Here is a 15,475-nt window from a genome sequence, read left to right on the forward strand (position 1 = left end):
TAAAAGTTATCAATCATTATGTTATCAACATAGAGCAATTCTGACATTAATTGACAAATGTCATCATAACATCGTTCTGAGAAATGATGATCTGCCAAAATGTTCAATAGCCTAGCTGTAGCTAATAGTTGTGAATGGCTAAAAGAAATATCTTTTTATACTTCTCTTTTACTAGACTTTAACATATCATATAGTTTTTAAATTTTAGGCATTGGTATTTTATCTATATTGGAATGATCAACCACATTTATAAACCATTGGTTGTATTGCATTATCAATAGCCGATGATTCCTTCCATGAAAATTCACGGTCAGATGATGAAGCAACAAAAGGTCCAATTGACTCAAGCACATAAGGTTCTTCATGATAATATAATTGTAGTAATTTGTAATAAATCCATTTCTACCTACATGTACATTCACGGTATCCTCATCGTGGAAATATTTATTTCTACATTTATAATAATTACACAGACAATGTAACTCTTCGTCATCCATACACTCAAGATGACTCTTAGCAAAATTCATAAATTCTTCAACTCCTTGAAAAAAAATTCTTATGTGATAAATCAATTTTCTAACCTATTGTGCATTCACATTATAACCTAATAAAAAAAATTTACATCATTATTAAATGTGTAAAACTAAGCATGCATATAGTTTAAACTTAATCAGGATTAAATCATTAAAATCTAATAGCTGAGTAATAACTTGTTAGAGAAAGCCCTAAACCTTGCCTGATCTCATAATCTAGCGTGCATGTCCTAACCGAAATCGAGACCAAATGAGTTTAATTAGCAACAAAACATAATCTATCACTAATTCCATCTCTAAATAGCAATTACATATTAGTTCCGTCGCTATTTAGTAACGAAATTAATATTCCATTGCTAATTAGATTAAAATAATCATGACTGATTTAGCGGCTAATGTAATTATTAGTTGCTATTCTGCATCCAATTAAGCGACCAATATAAATATCAATAGCTATTTAGCGTTTAATCAGTCGCTAAATTAGCAATGGAATTTAAATTCCCAAACTAATTCGTTAGCTAATCTGATTTTCTTGTAATGATCTATATCTAATCAATCCTTCAAACAGAAACGCGTCTCTAATGAGAGTTGTTTCTATCCCAAACAATAATGGCTAAAGCAAAGTATGTCTAATTTATTATAGTTTTCTAAATTAATTTTGATAAAACTAAGTTTAATATTCGAGACTCCACTTAATTGAATTAGACTAGCATTAGTTCACTACTAAAGGTCCTATGAACTTTAGTGACAATGCTTTTTTCTTTCTTTGAACTTTTGGAGCGACCTTGGAAGCAAAGCAAAGCTTGGTAGCGAAGCAAAGCAAAGTAAATTGAAGCGAAGCGAAGCAAAGCAGATCAAATTGCATGAATCAGACGATCACAAGTACTACTAAAGGTTGTACGTATGTTTGCAATTCCTTGTTTTTTTTTCCAACAAGGTGGTCCATGAGCATGACTCAATGGTAATTGAATACATTTTTAAATGTTTATTGTGGATTTTTAATTCTAAATTTTGATAATAATAATAGTAATAATAATAATAATAATAATAATTCAAAATATACACTACTTCTTTAAATATAATATTATAATAATTGACGGTTGAGGTAATATAGAAAATGTATATTTAAAAGTTAAATATACCTTTTAAAATTTCCACAATTTTAAAGGGTCTTTCTTCGATTGGTCTCTATCGACGTTACGCTCTATCCTACTAACTGCGGTCGTCATCTGCATGCACGCACGAACTCTCCCTCTTACTCACTGCAGTCTCCTACTTCGATCCGTCGTCACCTCTTCTTGCACCCCAACTCGATCGACCTCCAGAGCTGAAGAGCTGCAAGGCAAGCGATGTCCGGCTCAGAAGGCCATGGCAGCCTAGCGGACCAAATCTTCTCATGGTCCATGGAAGATGTGCTCAACCCTGATTTCTTCCGGGGCAAGGTAAAAATAGCTAGACTCTTTCTCTACTCGCAATCGTTAATTACAATCAAGTCTGTCAAGCCCCTTCCGCTTCATGTTTAGGTGGAGAGGATTCCCATGACCTTCGACACTGTCAAGAACTATTTGAGCTCCTTTACCTATCCACTCTTGGAAGAACTACGCGAAGAAATGAGCTCTAACCTCCAAACCCTGTCTCGTGCTCCTTTTGTCAAAATAGAGGATCTCGAGTGCAGAGATCACGCAGGTCATGAATACTTCATGGTTGTTGAACAGGATAGTGTCTATAAGCCGTGCAAAGGTGACATTCTTATCTTATCAAAGAGTAGGCCAATAGATGGGTATATTCCAAAGACGGACCGGGATTCATATTGCCTTCTTGAGGTAGTTAAGGTAGTTATGGATGAAGTTCAAAATCTGGACCTGGAACCTCAATGTTCTATAGTTAGAGCGTCAGAGGACATCGAGGCTTCAATAGATAGCACTAATTGCAAAGGAACAAAAGGCCTTTTTGTTGTTTGTGTGTTGACCACCATAACATACTCTCGAATCTGGAATGCGTTGAATTTTAAGCTTGCACAGAGTAGGAATATTGGTCTTATTCACAAGGTGTTACATTTTGACCCAGAGGTATGCAAACTGTAGTTTTATCTTGAAATCTTTATATTCTTTAAATTTTGTTTAATATTTAATTTGTCCTGAATTGTTTTTATTGCAGGATGACATGGGTAGTGTTTCATTTGCCTCCAAGCCTGATGTTGCTGGTATCCAAAACATTGATATTGGATTGAGTATAAGCAAGTTGTCATTGAATGAGTCTCAGACCAATGCCATACTGAGTTGCTTACCGTCTAATGAATGTCGCATTGATCATCCATCCATAAGCCTTATTTGGGGGCCTCCTGGTACTGGAAAGACCAAAACAATCAGTGGTTTAGTGTGGTTATTAGATCAACTGAGATGTAGAACACTTATTTGCGCGACTACCAATAATGCTGTAACACAAGTAGCATCGCGCTTCTTGAAGCTACTGAAAGAATCCTCTGGGACCAGACCATGCCGTTTAGGAGATGTGGTTTTGTTTGGCAATGAAAAAAGGTTAAAATTTGGTGATGATCTACGAGATGTGTTTCTCAAATACAGAGCAGATAGGCTAAAAGGGTGCTTTGGATTACAAACTGGCTGGAAAGATTGCCTTAGATCATTACTAAATTTCTTTGAACGTGCTGCATTTTTGTACAAAAATTATTTGGATGAAAAGAAAATTGAGGATGAGAAGGCCAAGAATTTAAATGATATAAAGGATAGCAAAGGCGATCAAAGAATTACAAATGCTGAGAATCCACCAAGTAAGAGTGAGGTGACTTTTCTATCATTTGTTAGGCAAAAATTTGCATCTCTTTTAAAGAAATCTGGAGAGTGTTTCAATACCTTGTGTGTTCATATGCCAGCAGCTGCTTTATCGAATTTTTGCTGTAAACACATAAAGGATCTTCTTCGTTCGCTCAAATGCTTTAACACTTTTCTCTCAAAGAAAGATGCAGGCAATAATCTTGAGAAAGTATTTGGATCCAGTCTGTCTTTTTCTCAAAATAACAATTTATTTGGTAGCAACACCAATACCTTTATCATGCTACTTAAGATGAAAAGACATTGTTGTGACGAAATAAAATTACTCGAGCGGTCGTTACATCTACCATCACTCTCTGGCAAGCTTAGCATCATGGATTTCTGCTTGGAAACGGCCAACATCGTTTTCTGTACAGCATCAACGTCCGCCAAGATGCACAAATTGGATTTAAAGAAACCATTTAAGATTGTTATTATTGATGAAGCAGCACAGATAAAAGAATGTGAATCATTAGTACCCTTGCAGATCTCTTCTATAAGCCATGCTGTTCTTGTTGGTGATGAATGTCAATTGCCTGCTCTTGTCAAAAGCAAGGTGCGAAATAGTTTGTCTTCTGTAATCTTAATAATATTCACTCTCTATCGAAAATATCTGTAATTTAGTGTATTTCTGTACTAAATTCTGGCTATACTCTAACTTATATATCAGGTCTCAGAAAATGCAATGTTTGGTAGGAGTCTATTTGAAAGGTTGAGTAAATTAGGATTCAAGAAACACCTTCTGAATGTGCAGTATCGCATGCATCCATCTATCAGCTTGTTTCCTCTTGAAAGATTCTATAACTCCAAAGTAATCAATGGACCAAACGTCATTAAGAAGGACTACACAAGAAGATTTCTTCCTGGAAAGATGTTTGGATCCTACTCTTTCATTAATATTGTAGATGGAACCGAGAGTTTTGACAACTTTAGTCACAGTAAGAAAAACGACATGGAAGTTGTCGTTATCTTGCAAATTCTTAGAAGCCTTCGTACAGGTATGTGTTGTGGTTTCATATTACTGACTATCAATCAGCTAGCTTTATACTTCATAATGTTTATGTAGCTTAATAAATCTAGAAATACAACAAACGGCTAAACTTTGCTTTTAGCTGGAAATTGTTCTTACTTTTTGCATTCCTTTTCTCCCTAGTTTTATCTTGATTCATCCTCCCTGTTATTATCCATTTAAGATTAATTCATATTTATCCGTATAAGGGATCGTAATTTCTCAGTCAAGCAACATTATGACTTGCTGCCTTAGTGACAATGCTTTTTTGCTACCTTTGAACTTTTGTAGCAACCATGAAAAGTAAGAACAGAATTACTGTCGGCGTTATCTGCCCTTACTCTGCACAAGTTGTTGTTGTTGATGAGCAAGTAAGGAAAATGCTTCCATGGAGCTCAAACATGCCCGTTAAAGTTAGCACGGTCGATGGGTTTCAAGGTAGTGAGGAAGATGTTATCATACTTAGCACAGTGAGATCGAATGCTGATGGTTCAATTGGGTTTGTTTCTAATCCTAATCGCACAAATGTTGCACTGACTAGAGCAAGGTATGATTCTATGTTTCATTTTTTTTCCCAATGAATTTTGTAAGACTTTTGAATTTCAGATACTGCCTCTGGATATTGGGTAATGAACCTACATTAAGTAGTAGTCGATCAATATGGGCAAATATAGTGCAAGATGCAAAGGTTCGTGGCTGCATTTTTAATGCTACTGAGGATGAGAGCATCGGTAAAGCAATCGATAGAGCAAGTTGTTCCCCAAGCAATGCAGATTCACTTAACTTTGACCACCTAAGCATCAATGAAAGTCCGAAGAAGGTACATTATTATCTATTTCTAAATTGTAGTTACCAACTATAAATCTGATATATACTTTGTCATATGAAATTATGGCAATCAATTTGTGGTAATGTAAATGGTTCAATTTGCATTTTATTCTAATATTTGTATTAATTTCACTTTGTTTCAGGGAAAACATATGATTTCAAACTCCAGTCATTATGGAAATGCATCGAAATATTCTGAAGCTTCTAAAGGCAAAATGCCTCTCTCAAGGCACGTAAATTCAAATAGTTCATGCAAAAAAGAGTATGCTTTTATGACATGCATCATATTTATTTTCAGTAACTTTGCTACCTTTTCAATTCCTTAAACTAATTCTCGCATCCTCAGCATGTACTAGTGACTTATGATTTTAGAAGAGACTAAATTAAATGTTATCATAATATCACAAACAACCATTCCTCCTGAGAAGTAATGAAAAAAAATGAGAATAAAACAAACATCACACAATAAAATAATCACCGCTCTCTTTAAATGTTGCTAAGGCTTGTTTTCTAAAGTGCCAATGGTGTTTAGTTGTCTTCCTAATGTTAATACTTTCATTCCCATAAAATAACAAGTGTCTGATAATTAGTAACAGTTGACAACAAGGTTGAAATGTATTCTTTTAGCCGTCAATCCATACTGATACTTTGTTGGCACCGGTAAGTGCCAATGTAATAGCACTTTGCTTGTTTTGATCAGAAAAATATCTATCATAATTTCATGACTCATCCTTCAACTGTGCCTACTGATTATGGTGCAAGGAGATGGAACTCTAAGAAAAGAGAGGGAAGGAGAAGGTGAGTAGATGCTAGAGTCAGAAATTGAATATTGTACTTGTTTCAACTCCAATTGGATCAGTCAAAGACAATTAACAATTGTTAAACAAGATCAATATTAATACTAGACGTCTTCAATTTGGATATTGGAAAATTACATGGATAATCTCTTCAAGATTCTACAAGAGTCAATGCTTCCATTTGATATAGGGTACTGATTTTTTTAATAATAGTAAGGTGTCATCATCAGTTTTTTAGGATTAGAACTCTTTTGAATTGATCATCGGACTCTTCGAAATGTGTCTAGTGTTGGTTTTGAAATCATACTATTTTGGCCATATGTCTAAACTCAAGCGAAGAATGATAGTTTATGCATTGTTAAATTTTCTCTCTTTTTTAAAAGTTGGTCTGATCCTTTGTGAAATTTCTCCGGTAGGGCATACAAGGAGCCAGTCCATAATAGATCTGCTAAAGCTATCTATCAGCCCAAACTTCATCTTGCGACCGAAGAATGCAAAGATGATATTCTGAGAATTCATTCTTCGAGAATAAAATTGATGTGAGTTGTTTTTTTGTTAGTCTTAGTAGGATTGAAAATCTTGTACTTAGCGTTTCAATTAAGTGAGTTTCCTAAGCACTGTTGTTTTACTCACATCGTGCTCTTCCAATTGATATATTTGTTGACATGGACAAAGGAGTTGTCTCTACAATCCTTCCAATATTGTTGTACTATTTCTATTATTATAAGTAATTTAGTTTAGAAACATAATTTACAGTCTAGAAAAGAATAAAGATGAAGAATGTCTACAATAGATAAATGGCATAGAGAGTTGGAGATAAAAATAATAATTTTTATAGAATTCGACATCAATTATATATTTCATTTTAAGATGGGAGAAATAAATTTAATTCCTTTTAAGGTATCTCTTTCGTATTGCAGTGAATACAAGGAGTCGATCCAGAGATCTACTAAAGCTATATGTGAGCCTACTGATCAAGAATTTGGAGATGATCTTACTAAAATTGAAACTGAAGAACCGAAAACGATGTGAGTCTTTATTGCAACTTACTTCATTTACTATATCTCTTCATGGGCATGTTGTTTCTTTTCATGCTACAGCAAATACAAAGAGTCGATCCAGAGATCTACAGAAGCTCTGCAAATCTATCAGCCTACAAATCAGGAATCAGAAGATGACATTGTTAAAATTGGAAATGAAGAATTAAAAATGATGTGAGCCCCTATCGCAACTTATTTCATAGATTGTATATACTTTCAGTAATCCAATATTTAATATGAGTCTTTGTTTTCCTACTCGGATCGAGTTCTTCTATACGTGGAATGTATCCTGAATTGTGATTTGCACCTTGTTCTTGTCATTGGAAAAACTATTTTTAGCATAGTGCAATGAATGAAGAGAATTCTATTTATATATATGCTGTTGATACACATTTACAAGATAAAAGCATTTAGTCTTCTTTTAGGAATAAGATTTTCGAAGACATAGCTTCAGATTGAATTTGTTCCTTTGAATATTGAGATTGTTAATTGTTTCTCTTCTATTTTGCATCAGGCTGAATGAATCGAATGATGCTGATAGGTATGAGATACAACTTTCAATTTTTTTTATCAATTGCAATTCTACATATTTTCTATCTATTCAGCTTCAGTTTTTGTTGCATTCCCCTTAATAGGAACCCTGTTGTTTCGAAGATTTCCCAACTACTCACCTTCTTTCAAGAACAAATCGGTCGTAAGGTTTGAATTTTTCTTAAAATCATATCATGTTGAAATAGTATTCTAACTAATTTCTACAATGTTTTATTATGGGTGATGTAATTGTGGCTTAACCTAAAATCCTTGTCAAATCTATTGCAAGGATGAGCAATGTATTTTAAATCTAATGATGGATCGTTAGACTTTCTTATATGAACATTTGGTATTTGTTCTAAGTAAATTAAATTTGAGTTTGGGGTAGTCTTTTAGTCAATTTTTTTAATGCCAATGGTTTTAGTTTTGCAATGAAAGGACTAAATGTGGTTAAAGTATGTTTCAATGGTGACTTGATTATCATTTTTACTTTTGTTATTCGCTTTGATCTAAAATAAATTATTATTAAGACAACCCTTAATCAGATGCTCTTTTCCTCCATGATATAATTCTTCTAAGTAACATTAAACCCTTGTGTGGTAGAGTAGTCATTGCCAAGTGAAAAGAAATTTACTTTCATTATCATTAAAATAACGCTCTGTATTAAAAAAATATTATAACAACATTTCATTCTATTTTTTCTCAAAATATTTTTTATTTCAACACTATTAACTTTAGTCAAAATTACTACAATATAAAAAATAAAATAAAATTACTACCCGTGAAACATTATTATATTAAAATATCTCCACTTTAGTTAAAATTGTTCTAATTTGATCAAAAACACTAGTATTTTTTTATCAAGGTTTAAAATCATATGTTCATCCCTTATTATTATTGTAGAAATTGACCCCAATAAAAAAAATAGTCGTTTTGATTTGATGAATCTAAAAAGTAATACAAGAAAAACCTAAGCTTTAAATTGAAAAGATAAAGACTAAATTGTCATAAAGGCTATAAACAAATAATTAATTTCTAATAAATTTATATAATCTAACATCCTCCTCAAAGTCACGATGCAACAGCCAGAAACATTGAGAGTTTGTCAAACCAAAACCGAAAACACGAAGCAGAATGAGCCTTGATAAACATATCAGCTATCTGCAGTGAGGAAGGAACAAAAGGTAGTGTGATAGTACCAAGCTGTAGATGATGACAAGTGAAATGACAATCTATCTCAATATGCTTTGTTATCTCATGAAAAACTATATTGCATGCAATCTAAATACAATGAAGAATAGTAGGTTTCTAAAGAAAAAATCTCATATCTGCAAGCAACCAACATAGCCAAACAATCTCACAAGTGGTGGTAGTCATGACACGATATTCAGCTTCTATGGAGGATCTGGAAATAACATCTTTCTTCTTACTTTTCCAAGAGATAAGAGAATCCCCAAGAAAAATACAAAAGCCAGTGGTCAACTTACGATCTGTAAGGTTACCGGCTCAATCAGCATCAGAGTATGGACAGAGCTCTAACGAGGAAGTAGAAGGGAATAAGAGACTCTGAAACTGAGTTCCTTGAAGATACTGAAGAATGCGAAGAATAGCAGCCCAATGAACTATGGTCGGTGTAGTGATAAACTGACTAACTACATGTACAACATACGCAATATCAGGATGAGTCACAATTGTTGGAGCAATCCCAATGGTCTGTGTGACCATGTGTTTTAGTGTTTGGGCAAAGTGTTTAAGTTAGGTTTACCCTTGTTATTTGATATGTGTATGTGAGTGTGCAGGTTTGCAGGGTACACATATGACTCAGCTTTATGGCTTCGGGTCCGGTGAAGGATGGAGCATCCGAGGGACTGTAGACAAGGCAACAAGGACAAGGGCCGAGGGAAGCGACTTCGAGGCATACGCGAAGGATGACATCAAGGGATGAGCCGCGGGCTTAGATGCATCCGAGGGACGAAAGCCAAAGGAAGTAGGCTTGAAGGCAAGAGGTCAAGACTGCAAAAAAGAATCAAGTGAGTCGTGAGGGTACGAATGCATGAGAGATTGTACTCGGAAAGAAATCTCGATGGGCACTATAGCAATCAACGGGGGGTACTGTAGCAGTCTCCGGGGTACTGTAGTAGTTAATGGGACTGTAGCAGTTACTGTACCGGTCGACTGGCACACTGTAGCAATCGACTGGTGCACTGTAGCAGTCGACTGGTGCACTGTAGCAGTCGACTGGTAGAGAGTCGTTAAGAGAGCCGTTAGGCTGGCACTAGTCGACTGCTGCAAGGACCAGTCGACTGGTAACGGGCAAATCAGCTTGCTGATTTCTTCCAAGCTCTATAAGAAAGAGCTTGGGATGGCCGGCCAAGGTGACGAAATTAGACTTGGTTAAAGCCTTATTAATAGTCACCAAAGTGCTCAAGGTCTCTTGTGTCCAAGTGTTCTTGGTTGGTGTTGTGGTGAGGTTTCTCCACCCACAAGGAGTTGCTTGAGTAGCCGGAGTTTGCCGGGGACTAATCCACCGAAGGATCGGGATCGTCCACCTTACGGACAGCCGTGGAGTAGGAGCATCATCTCCGAACCACGTTACATTGACGTGCATTGGTTTGCTTGTTCTTTTCTTTGTCATTAGCTTTTGTATTCGTAATTAGTATTTGTATTTCCGCTTGCGCACTAACGAATACGTAGGAAGCAAGTAATTGGGGGCGCCGTCCATTCAACCCCCCTTCTAGCCGGCCGCAAGATCCCCTACAAGTGGTATTAGAGCGAGGTCGCTCTCCATTGGACTAACCACCAAGGAAGCAAAGATGACCGGCTTAATTGAACCACCAAAGCTTGAAGGTAGAGGCTTATGGGACATCACATATTGGATGATGAAGATCGAGGTCTTCTTCAACACGGATTGGGACACCATGATGGTGGTCAAAAAGCCATTCGAAGTCCCGAAGGACAAGAAAGGGAAGAAGCTCCGACCACGACATTGGACGGAGGAGCAAACCTCACGGTCAAAAGCAAACGACAAGGTAATATCTATATTAATTGATATTTTACCTAATGACGTGATGAGTCGTGTAGGTACATACGAGAACGCCCACGATTTGTAGAATAAGATAAAGAAGGAGCAATGGGAAGAACATATGCCTACACTAGAAGAAGAAGAAAAAGAAAAATCTGAAGAAACGGATATAGAAGCTCAAGTAGAGGAAGAGCAACCAGAAGGTGATGAGCACTCAACTTCCGAGGAAAAGGAGGAGGAGGATGAAGAAATGTCATCCACTAGTGTGGATGAGGAGACATCCTCAAAGGTTGAGGAAGAATCCAAGACAAGTGAAGAAGAAGTCTTGGAAGTCAACCTAGTGAGTACCTCCACCGAAACAAAGTCAAAAGATCATATTGTGTGCTTCGGGTGCAATGAAAAGGGACACTACAAGAGTAGATGTCCTATGGGTAAGAAAGAGGTATCTCCTAAACTCAATTCAATTCATTTTGAATCTAATTGGAGTTGTAGGAAGAAGAAGGAGAAAAAGCACATAGTGTGCTTCACGTGTGGTGAGCGGGGTCATTACCACACCAAATGCCCAAAGAAGAAAGAAATCAAGAAGTTGGCGCATTTTGAAGAAATGGGAGAAAGAGAAGAAAAAGAAGAAGAGCTCAAGCCAAGGGGGAGTTTCAAGGGTAAGGGAGGTATACCCTAATTTGAAATGCAATTCAAATTTTCATTCCTCCTTGCATGCTAGGAAAAATAATGTTAATTATTATTTACCCATGCATAACTTTGGATTTAAATATCATGATAGGAATAGGGTAATTGTAGATCATAACCCTAGGAGACCAATTCATGATAACTCTAGAAATGGTAAACCTAAGGAGACCCAAGGCATTAATCCCAAGAAGGAGAGACATATGCCTAAGAAGGGTAGGTCTAGGAATGTCCAAGGTGGACAAATTAACTCTAGGGTTAGGAACCTAGAGAAGGAGAATCAAGATTTAAGGGGAAAGCTTGATAAGTTAGAACAATTCCTTAAGAGATTCAATGTTGGATCTAAGGAATTAAGTATGGTGTTGGGTAGTCAAAGACCCAACAATGATAGATCGGGCTTGGGATACCGACCTAGTCCCTCCAAGACCAAAAGGAGACCATGTGCTAGGGTGGCATATGATAAGGGCAAGGGAGAGTCATCTAAAGCCAATGAGAAGAAATATGTTAGGGTTGCATATGATTATGGCAAGGATGATGTGTCCAAGGTATACCACTGTGGTTTAACCATAATGGAGAAAGCATCTAAGAAGATGGCTAAGGTTAAGAGCTCTAGGGAGTTCAAAGAGTCAAATTGGGACCCATGGCCAATGGATCTCAGGTGGGTACTACTTGGGAGTCTAGAGGAGCCATGGAGTGTGCCAAATGGTTTGGAGATGGACTTGAATCTCAAACCTAGGGATTTGGCACACATGGTTTGTGTTTCATGCAAGAAATATGACATTTGGGGTCATATAGCATGATAATTGATTTGGATGTATAAATGTCATATAAACCAATGCTAGGGATGCATTATGGTTTGGTATGGGCAAATACATCAAGAGGAAGCCAAAACTAGGACTTTAGGTCAAGGTTCAATTGAACCATTTAGCTAGTTTTGGATTTTATGTCAATCTTGAGATTGGTGATAGATACATTTGTAATGTATTTTTTCCAAATAGACAAGAGTGCAATAGACCTCTCCACAAAATTTTGGGATTTTTGGAGGTCTAGGGAATTTCTGGTGTATTTATGAAGTTGGCCTGAAAAGGTTAATTTTTTCAGAAATAGGGTACCAATCGACTGGTACAGATACCAGTCGATTGGTAATAGTATTTTTGAGCACAGAATGTCTCTGTAAGCTCATTTTTATAAGGGCAGTCGACTGGTGCCGAGACCAGTCGACTGGTAACAGTAGATTTCGACCACAGAATGCTTCTATAAGGTTCTGTCGAAGGGGGCAGTCGACTAGCACTCAAGGGCAGTCGACTGATACCAGCCTGATATTGTTTTTTAATGCTGTTCTTGACCGTGTCAACTCGTTTAAATGTATGGGATCCATGGGGGATAAATACATGAGTTTAGGTCAGTTTGGATGATAAGTTTCAACAATTGGGATATTGTTGGAGAATTTTTTGGATGTTAGGCAAATGGAGAGAAGTAAGGTTTAGTTGGGAAAACCTTAAATGTCTTTGCATAGGGGGAGCCTTGTGATAGGTTCTTAAAAATCCCTGTGGTAAAATCCTAGCTCATTGGGGAGCTTAGGTGTAGGGGGAGCCTTGGGATAGGTTCCAATGCATGTTGCAAGTCCATTCGGCGGTGTAAGTCCAAGTGTGGAGCCTTAGCAACGTAAGTCCATTCGGCGGTGTAAGTCCAAGTGTGTAGCCTTGGCAACGTAAGTCCATTGTTTCTTTTTAGCATGTTTATTTGCTATATATTTTCCCTAAATTAAATGTATTGTCAAACATCAAAAAGGGGGAGATTGTTGGAGCAATCCCAATGGTCCGTGTGACCATGTGTTTTGGTGTTTGGGCAAAGGGTTTAAGTTAGGTTTGCCCTTGTTATTTGATATGTGTATGTGAGTGTGCAGGTTTGCAGGGTACACATATGACTCAGCTTTATGGCTTCGGATCCGGTGAAGGATAGAGCATCCGAGGGACTGTAGACAAGGCAGCAAGGACAAGGGCCGAAGGAAGCGACTTCGAGGCATACGCGAAGCATGACATCAAGGGACGAGCCGCGGGCTTAGATGCATCCGAGGGACGAAAGCCAAAGGAAGTAGGCTTGAAGGCAAGAGGTCAAGGCTGCAAAGAAGAGTCAAGTGAGTCGTGAATGTACGAGTGCATGAGAGATTGTACTTGGGAAAAAATCCCGATGGGCACTGTAGTAGTCAGCGGGGTACTGTAGCAGTCAATGACACTATAGCAGTTACTGTAGCAGTCGACTGGCGCACTATAACAATCGACTGGTGTACTGTAGCAGTCGACTGGTGCACTGTAGGAGTCGACTGGTAGAGGGTCGTTAAGAGAGCCGTTAGGCTAGCACCAGTCGACTGGTGCAAGGACCAGTCGACTGGTAATGGGCAAATCAGCTTGCTGATTTCTTCCAAGCTCTATAAGAAGGAGCTTGGGATGGCCGGCCAAGGTGACGAAATTAGACTTGGTTAAAGCCTTATTAGTAGTCACCAAAGTGCTCAAGGTCTCTTGTGTCCAAGTGTTCTTGGTTGGTGTTGTGGTGAGGTTTCTCCACCCACAAGGAGTTGCTTGAGTAGCCGGAGTTTGTCGGGGGCTAATCCACGGAAGGATCGGGATCGTCCACCTTACGGACAGCCGTGGAGTAGGAGCATCATCTCCGAACCATGTTACATCGACGTGCATTGGTTTGCTTGTTCTTTTCTTTGTCATTAGCTTTTGTATTCATAATTAGTATTTGTATTTCCGCTTGCGCACTAACGAATACGTAGGAAGCAAGTAATTGGGGGCGCCGTCCATTCAACCCCCCTTCTAGCCGACCGCAAGATCCCCTACAACAATGAGATAAACAAAGCTTCCCACAATTGTACGATAGAGGTTAGGATCTGGCAAAGGAGAACCATCTGATAGAGAGTACTGAGCATTAGTCTCAAGGGGAGTATCAACAATCTTGTTGTCAGTGAGACGTGCACGCTTAAATAGAGCAACTATGTACTTTGACTAAGACAAGAGATAATCTTTAGGTGAAGAGACGATCTCGATCCCCAGAAAATAGCATAGTAAATCCAAGTCTTTCATAGCGAAACAACGAGCTAATTTAAATTTCAAAGACTCAATTCCATCAAAATCATCATCAGTAATTATCATATCATCCACATATAAAGACAAAAATATATGACCTGCACGCATACACTTGACAAATAAAGCTGAATCATTATTACTGAAATGAAAACCAAGCGAAATAATCACAGTGGAGAACTTCGTAAACCAAGCACATGGTGCTTGTTTGAGTCCATATAGAACTTTGTGAAACCTGCAAACTTCACCAGATCGGTGAGCAACTCCAATTAGAGGCACCATATATACTTCTTCTTAAAGATCATCATTCAAGAAGGCATTCTTGACATCTATTTGAGATATTTTCCATTAACGGACAGAGATAACGACAATTAACATACGAACAGTGGTCATTTTAGCAACAGGGGTAAAAGTTTTCTCATAATCTGTCATACTCCTGAGAGTAACCTTTAGCAACAAGATGAGCTTTGTACCATTCGATAGAACCATCAAATTTAGTTTTAATCTTATAGACCCACGAGAACCAATAGCGCGTTTCCTTGGTGGCAAAAGTACCAAATCCCAAGTATGAGTATGATACAGAGTAATTAATTTCCCGTCCATAGCATTCTGCTAAAGAGGGTTACTAACAGCTTCTCTATAGGACAAAGGCTTAAAAAGATGATGAACAGAGGCAACAAAAAAAGAATAGGAAGTAGAATAACAAGAATAAGCAAAATCAAATAGTTTAGTATACTTATAAGGACGTGTAGATCGACGAATAGGATTATCCTAAATCTCACAAGGTGATGGAACAGTCGCAGGAGGGGAAGGTGGAGGAGACATCTCGAGAATACTGATTCAGTGAAGCCTTCATGGGGAAGAGTAGCCATGGGGAAGGCTTCATTGGTGTCGGTACTGAAGGGATCAATGCGAATAAGATCTGCATGAGTCATGTCATGTGGTAGAAGAGGTATGGAGAAGAAAGGAATATGTTTAAGAAACACAACATGATGAGAGACATACAATTTTTTACTAACTAGATCAAAATAATGATATCCCTTTTGACCAACACCATAACCAAGGAAGACACACAAAGCAGACTTAGAGGACAACTTATCACGCTCAACGTGTAGTC

At 37.5% G+C, this 15,475-nt stretch overlaps 1 protein-coding gene across 3 annotated transcripts; it reads left to right on the forward strand.

The window, feature by feature from the left end:
• The first annotated feature begins 1,726 nt into the window (after positions 1 to 1,726).
• On the forward strand, positions 1,727 to 7,933 carry LOC121967098. Of its 3 annotated transcripts, none has more exons than XM_042517124.1 (12): positions 1,727 to 1,975; positions 2,057 to 2,602; positions 2,691 to 3,917; positions 4,032 to 4,359; positions 4,662 to 4,917; positions 4,977 to 5,190; positions 5,342 to 5,460; positions 6,412 to 6,534; positions 6,916 to 7,023; positions 7,096 to 7,209; positions 7,550 to 7,576; positions 7,671 to 7,933. In XM_042517124.1, exons 1-12 carry the CDS (start codon positions 1,883 to 1,885, stop codon positions 7,738 to 7,740), a joined length of 3,225 nt encoding a protein of 1,074 aa, XP_042373058.1. In that variant the 5' UTR covers positions 1,727 to 1,882; the 3' UTR covers positions 7,741 to 7,933. The 3 variants fall into 3 exon arrangements, with proteins under 3 accessions (XP_042373058.1, XP_042373059.1, XP_042373060.1); XM_042517125.1 differs by having other exon boundaries at positions 5,342 to 5,427; XM_042517126.1 differs by lacking the exon at positions 6,412 to 6,534 and having other exon boundaries at positions 5,342 to 5,427.
• Positions 7,934 to 15,475: the final 7,542 nt, after the last annotated feature.

The sequence above is a fragment of the Zingiber officinale genome, chromosome 3B, assembly GCF_018446385.1.
Source record: "Zingiber officinale cultivar Zhangliang chromosome 3B, Zo_v1.1, whole genome shotgun sequence".
Classification (NCBI taxonomy): Eukaryota; Viridiplantae; Streptophyta; class Magnoliopsida; order Zingiberales; family Zingiberaceae; genus Zingiber; species Zingiber officinale.